The sequence below is a fragment of the Ranitomeya imitator genome, chromosome 7 (assembly GCF_032444005.1).
Source record: "Ranitomeya imitator isolate aRanImi1 chromosome 7, aRanImi1.pri, whole genome shotgun sequence".
NCBI lineage: Eukaryota > Metazoa > Chordata > Amphibia > Anura > Dendrobatidae > Ranitomeya > Ranitomeya imitator.
The window spans coordinates 9,205,468-9,225,860 of record NC_091288.1 but is presented as its reverse complement, the minus strand read 5'-3'; the positions used below and the strand labels follow the sequence as shown (position 1 = coordinate 9,225,860).

Below are 20,393 nucleotides of genomic sequence, written 5' to 3'. Positions count from 1 at the left end.
ACAGAGCTAGTTTAAATCACACGGAGACCGTGCAGTCAGCCGTAAACGGCGCTGCAAGGCCAAAAAACCCTCCTCTCGGTTATCCTATATAGTGTTTTTCCACTATTTAGCTGGATACGAGTGGAAAGACACTAATAGGAATTTTTTTTTTCAAATTTTAAACAGGCTGCACTATTTGAAAAAAAGTAAAATTTTTCTCAAGGTATGAGCCAGTAACGAACCCTGAGCTGAATCCAACCGGCTATGGCTGCACACAGACTACAGGGCGAGCTGGGCTCACACGGAGACCGTGCAGACAGCCGTAAACGGCGCTGCAAGGCCAACAAACCCTCCTCTAGGTTATCCTATATAGTGTTTTTCCACTATTTAGCTGGATACGAGTGGAAAGACACTAATAGGAATTTTTTTTTCAAATTTTAAACAGGCTGCACTATTTGAAAAAAAGTAAAATTTTTCTCAAGGTATGAGGCAGTAACGAACCCTGAGCTGAATCCAACCGGCTATGGCTGCACACAGACTACAGGGCGAGCTGGGCTCACACGGAGACCGTGCAGACAGCCGTAAACGGCGCTGCAAGGCCCAAAAAAACCCCTCTAGGTTATCCTATGTAGTGTTTTTCCACAATAGAGCTGGAGATTGGTGGAAAAACACTAATAGGAAATTTGAGAAAAAATGTGCAGCAGGCTGCACTATGAGCAAAAAAGGACAACTGTGTGAGGCAGTGTGAACCCCCCCTGAGCTGAATACAACCGGGTATATGGCTGCACACAGACTACAGAGTGAGCTGCACACACACACAGAGACCTTGCAGAACGCTGTTAAAACAGCGCTGCAAGGCAAGAGCAAGGTGAACAGTGAAGAACACACAGCGTTTTGCTAAATTTTGCTAAATTAGCCTTTGGAAAGGAAAATAAAGCAATTAGCTAGCTCGACTGGCCCTCAGTTAGAACACAGCGTCCTGTCCCTAACTGAAATCACAGCAGAGTGAGCGCAAAATGGCGGCAGCGTTTTTTATAGTGCAGAGTGACATCATTTCAGCAGCCAATCCAAGCCTTGCCAGTACTTACATGCCCACCTTGCTAAACAGGATGTGCCCACACTTCCAATCATTCCTCATTGGCTGCTGCGTTCAGTTTGAATTCTGGGAACTTCCGATTCCGGTATCCGATACGCGGGAAGTATCGGAATTCGGTATCGGAATTCCGTTACCGCAAATATCGGCCGATACCCGATACTTGCGGTATCGGAATGCTCAACACTAGTCATAAGTAACAACGTTAACAATACAATAATTAAAGCGAAATAAGCCGCCCCTGCTCGTGAGAGCTTACACTCTACAGTGAGGTGGGGGAGATACAAAGTACAGGTGTGTATTTACAATGATGTATTTACAATCATGGTCCAGCCATCTTCAGGGGGTGGGGGACACACTTTTCCCCTTCCCTTTAAGGCTGCGGGCCGGATCCACATGTGCTATATGCAAAGTACATCAGTCTTTTGTATCCTTCTATCTGATCTGTGATTCCAGGAGATGGAGCTTTAGTTATAATAACATAATCTCCAATGTTTCTCCCTTCTGCAGAGATGTGAATTCCCGGCACTGCCGATATCCGCACCGGTGGCCGCCGCAGTCACTAACCAGGTGATGGAGACCGGTGTAATCAGACGAGTCTGACAGCAGCTTATCCTGCACTAATTGCTTCTTCAGAGGAGCAGAAATCTGATTAAAGTGTTATCAGGACTCAGCGAGGGAATGGACGCAGCAATTACCGTCCTGAAGCGGATGATAAATGGTTGTGCGGGAACATTATGGAGCGCCGCTTCTTGGGCTTTCATTGTGGAGGTGCAGCCTCGCTGGAGAGTCCGTGACAAGGGCCGACACATGGTCAACGTGCACCAGACCTGCACCATCATCACCATAAAGAAGCAGGTAAGCGAGGAGGTCGGTGGTGTCATATTCTGACCTTACTAAGGGTATTGCGTATATAAAAGGGAGGTGCGAGGGTCTACATCACAAGGCACAAATACACTGTGCAAAAAAAACAAAACAAAAGGGGATCGGTGCTTGAATAATAAAACTTTCATTTCCTTCATTCATTAAAACAGGGATATGCACGATTAAAAAATGCAAAACCATTCCAACGCGTTTCTGGCACATTCTATGGCTAAGGGCAGCTCTGCCAGAAACGCGTTAGAATCGATTTACATTTTTTAATCATGGATATCCCTGTTTTTAATCGATGAAAGAAATGGAAGTTTTATTATTCAAGTACCGATCCCCCTTCCTTTTTTCTTTGCTCATCTCTACATGGCTAGTAGGCGGTATGGATCGTAGTACTTATGAATGGCGCAGCGACAATCACCTTAGGCTTTTCTTTTTCCCAATTTTTCTGTATACAAATACTGATCCTTCTCACAAAACTAGAATATCATCAACAAGTGAATTTATTTCAGTTCTTCAATACAAAAAGTGAATTTCATATATTCTATAGAGTCATTACACACAGAGTGATCTATTTCACGTGTTTATTTCTGTTAATGTTGATGATTATGGCTTACAGCCAATGAAAACCCAACAGTCATTACCTCAGTAAATTAGAATACTTTATAAGACGAGCTTGAAAACACTTTGATTTTGCTAGTCCAGACAGTTGATCAACTGAGAACACACAGAAGACTGATAATGATAAAACCCCTTTAAGAGCTCTGGTCGAAGCATTTCAATGCGAAACATGTGTCGGGTGTGGTGGGTGCCTGGACTACTCTGACCCTTATCTATATATATAATTGTCTAAGGTCCACTTCCGTCTGTTTGTCTGTCTGTCATGGAAAACCCGCGACGCTGATTGGTCGCGGCTGGCTGGGCGTGACCAATCAGCGACAGGCACAGTCCGGCCGTGAATTGCCCCCCCCTACTCCCCTCCAGTCAGTGCCCTCTCCATACTCCCCTTTAGTTAGTGCCCACATAGTATTTTAGCAGTCTGCTAAACGGACTGTGTTACACCGCAGCATAACGCTGTGTAACGCAGTCCGTTAACGCTGCCATTAACCCTGTAAGTGTGACCAACTTTTTACTATTGATGCTGCCTATGCCTATGGGACCCTATGAAGCGCAGTCGGCGCGAAACGGCCGTCGTCCTGTTTTTTTCCCCTTTCACACCCATTTGTACCTGCTGCCCGTGAAGTTTTGTCCTCAGCCCAAGTTATGGGAAAATAAAAGGACTTCAATACGCACAACTTGGTGAGTGCCACATCTTTTTCTTCCACAACTGACATATATTGCTTGTTTTTGTTGAGCACCACAATGTGAAAAGAGACCTCCACCGAAAAGCTAGGTCTGAAAAGGTTTCTTGCCTTCATGATTGAAGAGACCCATCAATTGCCGTCATTACTAGTGCCGTTCTACTTTTTCTTGTTGAATTTGCTATATACTACGTGGCTGTGCTATATACTGCGTGGGCTGTGTTATATACTGCGTGGGCTATGTTATATACTGCGTGGGCTGTGTTATATACTGCGTGGGCTGTGTTATATACTGCGTGGGCTGTGTTATATACTGCGTGGGCTGTGTTATATACTGCGTGGGCTGTGCTATATACTACGTGGCTGTGCTATATACTGCGTGGGCTGTGTTATATACTACATGGCTGTGTTATATACTGCGTGGGCTGTGCTATATACTACGTGGGCTGTGCTATATACTACATGGGCGGTGTTATATACTCCATGGCTGTGTTATATACTGCGTGGGCTGTGTTATATACTGCGTGGGTTGTGTTATATACTACGTGGGCTGGGTTATATACTGCGTGGGCTGTGTTATATACTGCATGGGCTGTGTTATATACTACGTGGGCTGTGTTATATACTGCATGGGCTGTGTTATATACTGCATGGGCTGTGTTATATACTGCATGGGCTGTGTTATATACTGCGTGGGCTGTTTTATATACAGCATGGGCTGTGCTATATACTGCATGGGCTGTGCTATATACTGCATGGGCTGTGCTATATACTGTGTTGCTGTGTTATATACTGTGTGGGCTGTGTTATATACTACGTGGGCTGTGTTATATACTGCGTGGGCTGTGTTATATGCTATGTGGGCTGTGTTATATACTGCATGGGCTGTGCTATATACTATGTGGCTGTGTTATATACTGCGTGGGCTGTGTTCTATACTGCGTGGGTTGTGTTATATACTGCGTGGGTTGTGTTATATACTGCATGGGCTGTGTTATATACTGCGTGGGCTGTGTTATATACTGCGTGGGCTGTGTTATATGCTATGTGGGCCATGTTATATACTGCGTGGGCTGTGTTATATACTGCATGGGCTGTGTTATATACTGCATGGGCTGTGCTATATACTACATGGGATGTGCTATATACTATGTGAATCCAGGAAAAAGATGTGCACACTGTCACTAGGTTGGTGCAGGCATGAACAAAATAGTCCAAGTATAAGAAAAATCAGCCGCACTCAAATGGTTGAAAGTTCAGCAAACTGTGTAGTTTCTTTATTAACACAAACAATAAACATCACCAAGTGCTTATTTAGGAGGTAAATGGGTGGCGGACTATTCAATTCGGGTAACGTTTCGACCCCAGCGGGTCTTTATCAAAACCTCACTTATGCCAAAGAGGTAGAGGAGAGGAGAAAGTGCCGAGTTCCCATAGGGCAGCTCTGGTGGAGTTGTGTGGAAGCACGTCTGCCTGGTGGGTGATGTAGCATCACCACTCGGCTCTTTCTCCTCTCCTCTACCTCTTTGGCATAAGTGAGGTTTTGATAAAGACCCGCTGGGGTCGAAACGTTACCCGAATTGAATAGTCCGCCACCCATTTACCTCCTAAAAAAGCACTTGGTGATGTTTATTGTTTGTGTTAATAAAGAAACTACACAGTTTGCTGAACTATATACTATGTGGGCTGTGTTATATACTACGTGGCTGTGTTATATGCTTCATGGGCTGTGTTATATACTATGTGGCTGTGTTATATACTGCGTGGGCTGTGTTATATACTGCATGGGCTGTATTATATACTGCGTTGGCTGTGTTATACAGTATTTCGCTGTGCTATATACTACATGGGCTGTGCTATATACTACATGGCTGTGTTATATACTACGAGGCTGTGCTATATATTACGTGGCTGTGCAATATACTACGTGGCTGTGTTATATACTACATGGCTGTGCTATATACTGCGTGGGCTGTGTTATATAGTGCGTGGGCTGTCCTATATACTACATGGGCTGTGCTATATACTATGTGGCTGTGCTATATACTATGTGGGCTGTATTATATACTGCATGGGCTGTGTTATATACTGCGTGGGCTGTGCTATATACCACGCGGCTGTGCAATATACTACGAGGCTGTGCTATATACTACGTGACTGTGTTATATACTGCGTGGGCTGTGCTATATACCACGCGGCTGTGCAATATACTACGAGGCTGTGCTATATACTACGTGGCTGTGTTATATACTACGTGGGCTGTGTTATATACTGCGTGGCTGTGTTAAAACAGGAAAGGAAGTAAAAGCAAAAAAGTAATAGATGAAAAATAGAAGAACAAAAATAATAAAAGGAGCAAAGAAAGACAACGAAAATAGAAATAATAGAAGAAGAGCTGAAGGTGGAGACTGGGAACAAGAAGAAACAATAAATGAAGCAAAGGAAAAGGTAAACGGAGTAAGAAATACAATAAAATTAGAAAGAAGAGATGCAAACAAGAAAAAAGAAAGAAAAGACAAAGAAGTTGGAGAGCAGCAATAGAAGAAGATAAAGATAAAAGAAAAGGAAAGAGCAATCATAGAAGACAAGAAGAGAAAAGGGGGAATTGAGGGAAAAAAAGAAAAAGAAAAGCAAAGGAAGTAAAGAAAGACAAAGACAGGAAAAAAAAACATGGGCAATAAAAAAGAGAGAACGGAGAAGCTTTCAAAGAAGTATGGAGAGAAAAAGAAGTATCAGGAGAAGAAAGAAATGAAAAAATATTTCCAGAAGCAAAATACTATGATAAGATGGTGAGAGTCCAGTGCGGCGCTCGCAGCATACGCGCCTCCTACCTGGTCCTTTTACCTAATGACATCGCACCTACAATCACAGTTTTCCATTTACTTGTTTATTTCTTCTGAGTTTCCACCTTCAATGACCAAAGCCTGTGAATGCAGAGGTTACTTACTTAAGAAGACTTAAGAAGACTGAGAAGAAAAGAAACATTGTATACAGCGACGTCCGACTGTAACAATGGATCTCACTGCAGATGAATGGAGGGAAATGACAGGAAGATTCCGTCCATCAGTCAGAACAGAGTCATCTGACAGACGCCACCTCCACTAGATTCCGATCTCTTTGGTTCAGGATTACTGTTTTGAAGGAGACAAATCAATCGTGAAGGGGGACGTTGGTTCAGGATGTTTTTAGTTCTCCTTCCAAAGTCATTGTCCCATCCTACAAATGCAAAATGATTGTGAAAACCAGTAACTTTTCAATTCACTTAAATTAAAAATTCTCAAGAAGAGAAGGATAATAAGTTTTAGGCTCTATGGCTGTATTCCTTTGTTACCAAACAGGTCTGTGGATTATCACAGGTGGCCTCTTCCCTGGGAAAGGATTGCAGCGCTTACCGGCTCTTTTCTATAAAGCTTGTAAGCACTGCTCTGCGGCTGAGCGGATTGCTGCGTGTGGCCAGATTCAGTCCCCCTGGGCTCCTCTGAAGCTGCAGGGGCAGAGTTGTATTTGCAGCATTGGAAAGTGTCGAGTTTGGACAGGCAGCTCGACCAATGCCACCAGCCTGCACTGTCAATCTTCAGGAGCGCACAACCCCCCAGTAAGCATGAAGGCAGATGAGCGGTGTGCTCCTGAAGATAGAAGATCATAACATCCTTTTTTTTTTTCAGTACACAGGGGGCTAAGTGTCCAGTCAGGCAGGGTCCGAGGAGAGATGAGAATCATTTTTTTGACCTCTTTAGAACTTCATAAGTAGCAAAGTGAATCACCCAAAATGCAGCATCTCTGAAATTAAGTAATTTTTAGAAATATTAAACTTACTGTATAAATGAGTCAATCTCTAGCATTTCTATGTATATATAGTATCCCAACACATGGCAATTGTATCACTTCCATGTCATCCCTTTCTGTCCTCAGTGAATTGCATGGTCGGCAGAAGCTGAACCCTCCTCCAGGATTGACCCTCGGGGTCCTATGGGATCTGCCACTGGGACTGCAGTCCATTATTACAGGAGAAAGTCTGAAAGCTAAAATGATAAAATTACAGATTCTTCCCAATATGAAAAGTTATTTTACCAAGGACACGTCGCGTGGATCACCAGGGGCCGCGCCAGCGACAGATGGGAATGCGAAGGCATTTATTATGTCAAGGTTAGAGGACGGCTGAGAGGATGGCATGTGATAATGGACTCATGTCAGCAGGTGCTGGCTCCATCTGGGACATTTCTATCCTTCAGAAAACTGGAAGTGTAAGAGACAGGGGAAAGAGGAAACATATTTAACTCCGTAGAAACCAGTACATATTGTCCATCAGTGGATAAGACATGGAGGTATTATATATGCACACGGCCATTGTCATTTACTTGTATCGTCTGACCAGGGAGCAGATCCCGTGCTCTGGACTCACATTGTCCATGCAGGAGACATCCGGGCCTTTATCACCGCTGTGGCTCCTGCCTGAAACCAACTGAATCTGGTGAGATCAACTCTGTAAAGAAAACCAACAAGACTTTTCAAAAGTAATTATTTACTGGAAGGTTCTTCAGAATTTACATATGGACATCCTTTAAATCTTACCTGTTGTCTTCTGCATATGATGCGTGTACTGCATTTTTTCATCCATTTTCCCCCTACAGACTATATATCTGATTTTCAGTTGTCTCTGAGCTGGTGGGAGTAGTCTAGCTACTGTGATGTCTCCCATAAACAGCACACACAGATAAGAGATTCCTGCTCCCCTGTCTTTATGTAGAACATGTTCAGAAACATGGGTGACAATATACAGCAGTACTGAGCAGTGTAGCTGTGTACCAATCACTAGGGTAAAATAAAATACTAGAAAGCAGCAGCATGGATGATAATTTACAGCAGCACTGAGCAATGTAGATGTTTATTTGTCTTCTGGGGTCAGATGGAAAACTTACTAGTAAGCAGCAGCATGGAGTACATTATACTGCAGTACTGAGCAGTGTAGCTATGAATCCAGCACTGGACTTAGGCTAAATACATTTTTACTAGTCATCGGCAGCCTCTTTGTGTCTGGCTTTCTCACACTGTTCCTCCCTCTTTCTCCTGCTCTCTTTTTCCATAGACTTCAATAGCCAGCTGTAATCTGATCCCTCACAGCACTGGAGCTCAGTTTTCTTTTATACAGGATGAATTTTAGCTGGTTTTTAGAGAGAATGATAATATCAGCTTGTGGGGGAGGCGAAGAAGTGGCCCAAAAGTGGAAAAATAAGCAGATTCATCTGGTGAGATACATTACAGTTTCCTATATTTGCTTTTACAAAGTATCTGTCAGATCAGCAATCCCTATAAAAGGAAGCACAAGTCCCTGTTACTGGCACTAGGAGGCGCTATACTTCTAATGTAAAAGTTTTGGGGGCCACTATTAGAGAAAACCCTCATTAGGATCACAAGCAAATTAACAGAGCCACATGATTGGGAGCCTCGGCATAGCGGCCCTGCCACCTCCAGCTCGCCGTACCGGCACTGCCGCCTCCACCTCACCATACCGACCCTGCCGCCTCCAGCTCACCGTACCGGCCCTGCCGCCTCCACCTTGCATTACCGGCTCTGCTGCCTCCTCGCCATACCGACACTTCCGCCCCCACCTCGCCATACCGACCCTGCCGCCTCCAGCTCGCTGTACCGGCCCTGCTGCCCCCACCTCACCATACCGGCCCTGCTGCCTCCAGCTCGCCGTACCGGCCCTGCCGCCCCCACCTCACCATACCGGCCCTGCCACCTCCACCTCGCCATAATGACCCTGCCGCCTCCACCTCGCCATATCGGCCCTACCGCCCCCACCTCACCATACCGGCCCTGCCGCCTCCAGCTCGCCTTACCGGCCCTGCCACCCCCACCTCGCCATACCAGCCCTGCCGCCCCCACCTTGCCATACCTGCCCTGCCACCCCCACATCGCCATACCAGCCCTGCCGCCCCCATCTCACCATACCGGCCCTGCCACCCCCACCTCACCATACTGGCCCTGCCACCCCCACCTCACCATACTGGCCCTGCCGCCCCCACCTCACCATACCGGCCCTGCCGCCCCCACCTCACCATACCGGCCCTGCCGCCTCCACCTCTTCATACCGGCCCTGCCGCCCCACCTCACCATACCGGCCCTGCAACCTCCAGCTCGCCGTATCGGCCCTGCCGCCTCCACCTCGCCATACCGGCCCTGCCACCCCCACCTCACCATACCGGCCCTGCCGCCTCCAGCTCGCTGTACCGGCCCTGCCGCCTCCACCTCGCCATACCGGCCCTGCCACCCCCAACTCGCCATACCGGCCCTGCCGCCTCCACCTTGCCATACTGGCACTTCCGCCCCCACTTCGCCATACTGGCACGGGCGCCTCCACTTGGCCATACCGGCACTGCTGCCTCCACCTCGCCATACCGGCCATGCCGCCCCCACCTCGCCATACCGGCCCTGCCGCCTCCAGCTCGCCGTACCGGCCCTGCCGCCTCCACCTCGCCATACCGGCCCTGCCACCCCCACCTCGCCAAACCGGCCCTGCCGCCTCCACCTCGCTATACCGGCCCTGCCGCCCCCACCTCGCCATACTGGCCCTGCCACCTCCACCTCGCCATACCGGCCCTGCCGCCTCCTCGCCATACCGACACTTCCGCCCCCACCTCGCCATACCGGCCCTGCCGCCTCCAGCTCGCTGTACCGGCCCTGCTGCCCCCACCTCACCATACCGGCCCTGCTGCCTCCAGCTCGCCGTACCGGCCCTGCCGCCCCCACCTCACCATACCGGCCCTGCCACCTCCAGCTCGCCGTACTGGCCCTGCCGCCTCCACCTCGCCATAATGACCCTGCCGCCTCCACCTCGCCATATCGGCCCTACCGCCCCCACCTCACCATACCGGCCCTGCCGCCTCCAGCTCGCCTTACCGGCCCTGCCACCCCCACCTCGCCATACCAGCCCTGCCGCCCCCACCTTTCCATACCTGCCCTGCCACCCCCACCTCGCCATACCAGCCATGCCGCCCCCATCTCACCATACCGGCCCTGCCACCCCCACCTCACCATACTGGCCCTGCCACCCCCACCTCACCATACTGGCCCTGCCGCCCCCACCTCACCATACCGGCCCTGCCGCCCCCACCTCACCATACCGGCCCTGCCGCCTCCACCTCTTCATACCGGCCCTGCCGCCCCACCTCACCATACCGGCCCTGCAACCTCCAGCTCGCCGTATCGGCCCTGCCGCCTCCACCTCGCCATACCGGCCCTGCCGCCCCCACCTCACCATACCGGCCCTGCCGCCTCCAGCTCGCTGTACCGGCCCTGCCGCCTCCACCTCGCCATACCGGCCCTGCCACCCCCAACTCGCCATACCGGCCCTGCCGCCTCCACCTTGCCATACTGGCACTTCCGCCCCCACTTCGCCATACTGGCACGGGCGCCTCCACTTGGCCATACCGGCACTGCTGCCTCCACCTCGCCATACCGGCCATGCCGCCCCCACCTCGCCATACCGGCCCTGCCGCCTCCACCTCGCCATACCGGCCCTGCCGCCCCCACCTCGCCATACCGGCCCTGCCGCCTCCAGCTCGCTGTACCGGCCCTGCCGCCTCCACCTCGCCATACCGGCCCTGCCACCCCCACCTCGCCAAACCGGCCCTGCCGCCTCCACCTCGCTATACCGGCCCTGCCGCCCCCACCTCGCCATACTGGCCCTGCCACCTCCACCTCGCCATACCGGCCCTGCCGCCTCCACCTCGCCATACCGGCCCTGCCGCCCCCACCTCGCCATACCGGCCCTGCCGCCTCCAGCTCGCTGTACCGGCCCTGCCGCCTCCACCTCGCCATACCGGCCCTGCCACCCCCACCTCGCCAAACCGGCCCTGCCGCCTCCACCTCGCTATACCGGCCCTGCCGCCCCCACCTCGCCATACTGGCCCTGCCACCTCCACCTCGCCATAGCGGCCCTGCTGCCTCCACCTCGCTATACCGGCCCTGCCGCCCCCACCTCGCCATACTGGCCCTGCCGCCCCCACCTCGCCATACCGGCCCTGCCACCTCCACCTCGCCATACCAGCCCTCCACCTCGCCATACTGGCCCTGCTGCCCCCACCTCGCCATACCGGCCCTGCCGCTCCCACCTCACCATACCGGCCCTGCCGCCTCCACCTCTTCATACCGGCCCTGCCGCCCCACCTCACCATACCGGCCCTGCAACCTCTAGCTCGCCGTATCGGCCCTGCCGACTCCACCTCGCCATACCGGCCCTGCCGCCCCCACCTCACCATACCGGCACTGCCGCCTCCAGCTCGCTGTACCGGCCCTGCCGCCTCCACCTCGCCATACCAGCCCTGCCACCCCCAACTCGCCATACCGGCCCTGCCATCTCCACCTTGCCATACTGGCACTTCCGCCCCCACCTCGCCATACTGGCACGGGCGCCTCCACTTGGCCATACCGGCACTGCTGCCTCCACCTCGCCATACCGGCCATGCCGCCCCCACCTCGCCATACCGGCCCTGCCGCCCCCACCTCGCCATACCGGCCCTGCAGCCTCCACCTCGCCATACCGGCCCTGCCGCCCCCACCTCGCCATACCGGCCCTGCCGCCTCCAGCTCGCCGTACCGGCCCTGCCGCCTCCACCTCGCCATACCGGCCCTGCCACCCCCACCTCGCCAAACCGGCCCTGCCGCCTCCACCTCGCTATACCGGCCCTGCCGCCCCCACCTCGCCATACTGGCCCTGCCACCTCCACCTCGCCATACCGGCCCTGCCGCCTCCACCTCGCCATACCGGCCCTGCCGCCCCCACCTCGCCATACCGGCCCTGCCGCCTCCAGCTCGCTGTACCGGCCCTGCCGCCTCCACCTCGCCATACCGGCCCTGCCACCCCCACCTTGCCAAACCGGCCCTGCCGCCTCCACCTCGCTATACCGGCCCTGCCGCCCCCAGCTCGCCATACTGGCCCTGCCGCCCCCACCTCGCCATACCGGCCCTGCCACCCCCACCTCGCCAAACCGGCCCTGCTGCCTCCACCTCGCTATACCGGCCCTGCCGCTCCCACCTCGCCATACTGGCCCTGCCGCCCCCACCTCGCCATACCGGCCCTGCCACCTCCACCTCGCCATACCAGCCCTCCAACTCGCCATACTGGCCCTGCTGCCCCCACCTCGCCATACCGGCCCTGTCGCCTCCACCTCACCATACCGGCCCTCCACCTCGCCATACCGGCCCTGCCACCTCCACCTCGCCATAGTGGCCCTGCCGCCCCCACCTCGCCATACCGGCCCTGCCGCCCCCACCTTGCTATACCGGCCCTGCCGCCTCCACCTCGCCTGCACCACTGACGGACAGTCCTGGCTATATCTCTATGGGCACAAATGAAAGTTTAGATTTAAATACATTGTTCACCACAAACACATTTTGTGAAAAATACATTATTCTCTTTGATTTTTTTCTGCCATTAGGGCAACAAGTTAACCAAATTACTGTTCTGTTTTAGTTACCGTACATATTTTAAACAACTTTATTTATTCATTAACTGCAACCAAAAACAGGAAAAAAAGCAAAATGATTAAAATCACCAAAATCCCATAATCTGAAGGTGCTAAATCAGAGAGAGCAACTTACTCTTCACTTCTGCAGTACAATCACTTCACTTCCTGAAATGTTATTTTTCTGCTGAGGAACCTGCAGATTCTGTAGGACATCGGGAAGAATGAATGTCCAGAGAAGAAAAGGTGACGCTGCCACAAGTCCGGTTAGCTGGCAGCAAAGAGATGAGCGGATCAGGCAAGATTCACATTTACCTATTTGTGCAGTTTTACCTGAGAAATTTCATTCAACCAGAAGTTATTCTCCATAATTATCCCTTATAATGATCTGTGGTTTCCCAAGACCCCAGAACATGATAAATGTAGTATGAAAAAACATTGTTATACTCACCCTCCACTCACTTCTATGGCTCCTCTTCTACTCACCGCCACCCATTTAGTCCTCACCGCATCTCATGATTCTTCGGTCCACACACGCTGTGCCAGACACCCAGCGTCATAGCACCTAGAGCAGTCAACACAGGCGTGCGAAGGTACAGTATTGTACATAGGAGCAGTATTATAGTAGTTAAATTCTTGTACATAGGAGCAGTGTTATAGTAGTTATATTCTTGTACATAGAGGACAGTATTATAGTAGTTATATTCTTGTACATAGGAGCAGTATTATAGTAGTTATATTCTTGTATATAGAGGCAGTATTATAGTAGTTATATTCTTGTACATAGGGGACAGTATTATAGTAGTTATATTCTTGTACATAGGGGGCAGTATTATAGTAGTTATATTCTTGTACATAGGGGGCAGTATTATAGTAGTTATATTCTTGTACATAGGGGCAGTATTATAGTAGTTATATTCTTGTACATAGGAGCAGTATTATAGTAGTTATATTCTTGTACATAGGGGGCAGTATTATAGTAGTTATATTCTTGTACATAGGAGCAGTATTATAGTAGTTATATTCTTGTACATAGGGGCAGTATTATAGTAGTTATATTCTTGTACATATGGGCAGTATTATAGTAGTTATATTCTTGTACATAGGGGCAGTATTATAGTAGTTGTATTCTTGTACATAGGGGCAGTATTATAGTAGTTATATTCTTGTACATAGGGGGCAGTATTATAGTAGTTATATTCTTGTACATAGGGGGCAGTATTATAGTAGTTATATTCTTGTACATAGGGGGCAGTATTATAGTAGTTATATTCTTGTACATAGGAACAGTATTATAGTAGTTATATTCTTGTACATAGGAACAGTATTATAGTAGTTATATTCTTGTACATAGGGGGCAGTATTATAGTAGTTATATTCTTGTACATAGGAACAGTATTATAGTAGTTATATTCTTGTACATAGGGGGCAGTATTATAGTAGTTATATTCTTGTACATAGGAGCAGTATAATAGTAGTTATATTCTTGTACATAGGGGCAGTATTATAGTAGTTATATTCTTGCACATTGGGTGCAGTATTATAGTAGTTATATTCTTGTACATAGGAGCAGTATTATAGTAGTTATATTCTTGTACATAGGAGCAGTATTATAGTAGTTATATTCTTGCACATAGGGGGCAGTATTATAGTAGTTATATTCTTGTACATAGGAGCAGTATTATAGTAGTTATATTCTTGTATATAGGGGCAGTATTATAGTAGTTATATTCTTGTACATAGGAGCAGTATTATAGTAGTTATATTCTTGTACATAGGAGGCAGTATTATAGTAGTTATATTCTTGTACATAGGGGGCAGTATTATAGTAGTTATATTCTTGTACATAGGGGGCAGTATTATAGTAGTTATATTCTTGTACATAGGGGGCAGTATTATAGTAGTTATATTCTTGTACATAGGAACAGTATTATAGTAGTTATATTCTTGTACATAGGAACAGTATTATAGTAGTTATATTCTTGTACATAGGGGGCAGTATTATAGTAGTTATATTCTTGTACATAGGAACAGTATTATAGTAGTTATATTCTTGTACATAGGGGGCAGTATTATAGTAGTTATATTCTTGTACATAGGAGCAGTATAATAGTAGTTATATTCTTGTACATAGGGGCAGTATTATAGTAGTTATATTCTTGCACATTGGGTGCAGTATTATAGTAGTTATATTCTTGTACATAGGAGCAGTATTATAGTAGTTATATTCTTGTACATAGGAGCAGTATTATAGTAGTTATATTCTTGCACATAGGGGGCAGTATTATAGTAGTTATATTCTTGTACATAGGAGCAGTATTATAGTAGTTATATTCTTGTATATAGGGGCAGTATTATAGTAGTTATATTCTTGTACATAGGGGCAGTATTATAGTAGTTATATTCTTGTACATAGGGGCAGTATTATAGTAGTTATATTCTTGTATATAGGGGCAGTATTATAGTAGTTATATTCTTGTACATAGGGGCAGTATTATAGTAGTTATATTCTTGTACATAGGAGCAGTATTATAGTAGTTATATTCTTGTACATAGGAGCAGTATTATAGTAGTTATATTCTTGTATATAGGAGCAGTATTATAGTAGTTGTATTCTTGTATATAGGGGCAGTATTATAGTAGTTATATTCTTGTACATAGGGACAGTATTATAGTAGTTATATTCTTGTACATAGGGGCAGTATTATAGTAGTTATATTCTTGTACATAGGGGGCAGTATTATAGTAGTTATATTCTTGTTCATAGGGGCAGTATTATAGTAGTTATATTCTTGTACATAGGGGGCAGTATTATAGTAGTTATATTCTTGTACATAGGGGCAGTATTATGTAAACCATAGTCCTGATAATAAGGGACTATATTATTCAGTTGTCATTATGTTTATTCTGATATAAATCTGACAATTTAATATAATAGATTAACTAAAATTAATCTGTTTTGCATTTTTGAATATACAGTAATGGTCAGTATAAGGGACAATCAGAATTAAATTCTTAGTTAACATTTTTCTTCTCATTTTAAACTAGAGAATAACGTTCATTATTTCAACACCTGTTCAAATGCAAATTCTGAAAATGTAATGACTTCTTAAAGCGTGAATCTCCAATCTCTGTAAGCTTGTAGTCCCAGGAGGTCTTAAGATATGCGGATGCCTCTCAGTGGGAACAGAAAGACTCAAGATCATAATAACTGCTTGATCTGTAGGACGTAATTTCCACAAAAGTTAGAAACTTAATATCATGTCTAAACCAATGAATTTTGTGCAAATTTACAATGACTTTATAACCTTGGTGACATTTGCCGTAGATATATGGTGCAAAATGGCTATTGCTGCAAATTAACCCCTAAGATGTCAATCACGACAATTCTAAAAAATATATGAAATGTTTTAAAATATATATTCCTTCCTTCTGACACACACAAATGTAATACTTTCTATTACCTTCCTTTTCCCAGAATATAAAAAACAAAATCTAAAAAATAATTTAAAAAAATATTGGTGTTATAACCTGCATAAAAGATCAAACAATTAATATAGTATATCATATTATGAATCCCATGCTGTGAATTATGAAACAAAAAAAATGTCAATTGGTCTCATTTTGCTGCAAAGTGAATGTCATAAAAACAAAACGAAAAAAAAAACAAAAGTGAAATTACATCCCACCTTAATTTTTTCAGGTTTCTTAAGAAGTGACGCAGTAATATGAGATTTATTTCAAAACATTATCTTGTATTAAAAAACTATATATATATATATATATATATATATATATATATATATCAATGAAAAATGAAAAACTTAGGGTTTTCAGAAAGGAAAGATGAAATTCAGCAAAGTGTCAAAATTGGAAAAAAATGATACATTTCCTGGTGATTAAATGTTTTTTCCCACAATTAAAATAAATTGCCTATCCATACTGTCCCGGACAGCTCTCTACTGCCCCCTATCGTCAGGACAGTTGCACAATTGACAATTAATGGAGGAGGCCCCAGCTGTTTCTACTACTAGGCCAATTCTTGGGGAACTCACAGTGAGCAAATTATATATACAACTGATTACAATGCATGGAATACATATATACAGGAGCTTCTCACAAAATTAGAATATCATCAAAAAGTGAACTTATTTCAGTTCTTCAATACAAAAAGTGAAACTCATATATAGAGTCATTACACAGAGTGATCTATTTCATGTGTTCATTTCTGTTAATGTTAATGATTATGGCTGACAGCCAATGAAAACCCAAACGTCATTGTCTCGAAGTGTAAGCACTTGTCCTACTACAGATAGGGGTTGGTTAATCAGCTCCTTCTCCTCTTGGAGACGTCGGATGGTTTTTAATTTTCTTCTATGACACATGTGACAGGAGATATCTTATTGCTCACTGAAGGTTCTATTGCTGAGATCCCTAGTGATTCCGAGCACAGGGATATGGATCCCAAGGAAGGGGCTATGGATACCAAGGACAGGGCTATGGATTCCAAGGACGGGGCTATGAATCCCAAGGATGGGGCTATGAATCCCAAGGATGGGGCTATGGATCCCAAGGACGGGGCTATGGATCACAAGGACGGGGTTATGGATCCCAAGGATGGGGCTATGGATACCAAGGATGGAGTTATGGATCCCAAGGATGGGGCTATGGATTCCAAGGATGGGGCTATGGATACCAAGGATGGAGTTATGGATCCCAAGGACGGGGCTATGGATACCAAGGATGGGGATATGGATCCCAAGGATGGGGCTATGAATCCCAAGGATGGGGCTATGGATCCCAAGGACGGGGCTATGGATCCCAAGGACGGGGCTATGGATCACAAGGATGGGGCTATGGATCCCAAGGATGGGACTATGGATACCAAGGATGGAGTTATGGATCCCAAGGATGGGGCTATGGATTCCAAGGATGGGTCTATGGATACCAAGGATGGAGTTATGGATCCCAAGGATGGGGCTATGGATCCCAAGGATTGGGCTATGGATCCCAAGGATGGGGCTATGGATCCCAAGGATGGGGCTATGGATCTCAAGGATGGGGCTATGAATCCCAAGGATGGAGTTATGGATCCCAAGGATGGGGCTATGGATCCCAAGGATGGGGCTATGGATCCCAAGGATGGGGCTATGAATCCCAAGGATGGGGCTATGGATCCCAAGGATGGGGCTATGAATCCCAAGGATGGGGCTATGGATCCCAAGGATGGGGCTCTGGATCCCAAGGATGGGGTTCTGGATTCCAAGGATGGGGCTATGGATTGCAAGGACTGGGCTATGGGTCACAAAGACGGGGCTATGGATCACAAGGATGGGGCTATGGATCATAAGGACGGGGCTATAAATCCCAAGGATGGGGCTATGGATCCCAAGGATGGGGCTATGAATCCCAAGGATGGGGCTATGGATCCCAAGGATGGGGCGCTGGATCCCAAGGATGGGGTTCTGGATTCCAAGGATGGGGCTATGGATTGCAAGGACTGGGCTATGGGTCACAAGGATGGGGCTATGGATCCCAAGGACTGGGCTATGAATTCCAAGGATGGGGCTATGGGTCACAAGGACGGGGATATGGATCCCAAGGACGGGGCTATGGATCCCAAGGATGGGGCTATGGATCCCAAGGATGGGGCTATGAATCCCAAGGATGGGGCTATGGATCCCAAGGATGGGGCTATGAATCCCAAGGATGGGGCTATGGATCCCAAGGATGGGGCTCTGGATCCCAAGGATGGGGTTCTGGATTCCAAGGATGGGGCTATGGATTGCAAGGACTGGGCTATGGGTCACAAAGACGGGGCTATGGATCACAAGGATGGGGCTATGGATCATAAGGACGGGGCTATAAATCCCAAGGATGGGGCTATGGATCCCAAGGATGGGGCTATGAATCCCAAGGATGGGGCTATGGATCCCAAGGATGGGGCGCTGGATCCCAAGGATGGGGTTCTGGATTCCAAGGATGGGGCTATGGATTGCAAGGACTGGGCTATGGGTCACAAGGATGGGGCTATGGATCCCAAGGACTGGGCTATGAATTCCAAGGATGGGGCTATGGGTCACAAGGACGGGGATATGGATCCCAAGGACGGGGCTATGGGTCACAAGGATGGGGCTATGGTTCCCAGGGATTGGACTCTGGATTCCAAGGACTGGTTTATGTATCCCAAGGACAAGGCTATGGATCCCAAGCATGGGGCTATGGATCCCCAGGATGGGGCTATGGATCCCAAGGATGCAGCTCTGTGGAATCCAGTCTTGAATGGAACTGACATATGTATGCTTCACCTCACTACATACATTGTCTATGGGACTGCTGAAGAAAGCTAAGTACTGCGATATCATTAAGTTAAGGACATGAAGTGAGTGCTGGACATCTGCAGGTACCTGACATGTCTGAATTATTGCAGTGATTAAGCAGCATTACATTTTGTTCTTCTGTCTATAAATCATCCTGCAGGCTCACAAGCTGCTGCTTCTATTTTTCATCCAGAATGAACAGTTTCAGTCTCCATATAATGTCAGGTAACTCACATGTTTTGCTTTACTTATATTTCATTGTTCTTGAGCCCAAATATGCCTCTTACGCTAATGTCCTCCAGAGCTGCATTCAGAACTCTGCTTCTACCTTTATATTGTTAGGTCACAGTCTGCAGGAATCACAGGTATCTATTTTGAAATCTTGGGGATTGATGTTTTTACATCTACATTGTGTGATATCTCCATCCTTCTAATATATAAATATATATATATCCTGTCCTCTGGGTCCTATGATGGACATCGAGTAATACGAGCAGATATTGGCTGATGGGCTTCTTGTATTGTATTTGGCTTTTTGTATTGTCTTGGTGGGTTTTTCCATGTGCTTTCCATGGTTTTTGTGAATTATCATGTATTGATGTAATAATAACATTAACTTTTTTCAATGCCTTGTGCATTTCATTAATGGGAGATGAGTTTTAGGTTTGTAGAATGGAGAGATGTTGACGTTGCCTTCAGTCCTGACTTTGATGGGGTCGCAGTGACGCTGTCCCTGGTGCTGATCCTCGGTTTCCCCAGTTCTCCGGTTGCAGTGAAGCAGAGGGTTCCCTCATAATGTTTCCACACCTGAATGACTCTAAGAACAGTGAGTCAGTCTAGTGTACAACGCTTGATCCTAATGGCATCAGACAGGTTTGACAAGAGCTTGTTTAAAGTTCACATCCCATTAGATTTTACCCCGGGACATTATGCACGGATTCTTCATAGACTGACAGTCAGGATTGTACATTGTATCCGCTCCTCTCCACAGAGAATCATGGTGTGTTCTTCAGACAGAACAACTTCTATGTCGTACGTTTCATTTTCTGGTGTGACACGAGCCGCAGACGAGCATCACCCAATGGTCACCTGTCTCTGCACTCAGTGGCCTCGGTTAGTGGTAGGTTTTCAATAAGAGGAATTTACGACCTTTTCCAACTCATTGAATCCACTGACAATAAAACGGTCACTGATCCCAGATCTACGAAGACTGATAACACAGCAGTTACATAGTCATTTTTTGGCCTCTGTTCCTCACTATTTCTATGTCATGTACCTCCATCATGGAGAATCTCTATGTCCTGTACCCCCATCATGGAGAATCTCTATGTCATGTACCCCCATCATGGAGTATCTCTAT

At 47.2% G+C, this 20,393-nt stretch overlaps 1 protein-coding gene across 1 annotated transcript; it reads left to right on the top strand.

Moving 5' to 3' along the window:
* Positions 1-17,089: 17,089 nt before the first annotated feature.
* On the top strand, positions 17,090-19,063 carry LOC138645775 (protein 4.1 homolog). Its single transcript, XM_069735295.1, has one exon. It carries the CDS (start codon positions 17,090-17,092, stop codon positions 19,061-19,063), a length of 1,974 nt encoding a protein of 657 aa, XP_069591396.1.
* The last annotated feature ends 1,330 nt before the right edge of the window (positions 19,064-20,393 follow it).

Bases quoted from the DNA above. Each gene is read 5' to 3' on its own strand.
- LOC138645775 (XM_069735295.1), top strand. From the start codon at position 17,090: ATGACACATGTGACAGGAGATATCTTATTGCTCACTGAAGGTTCTATT.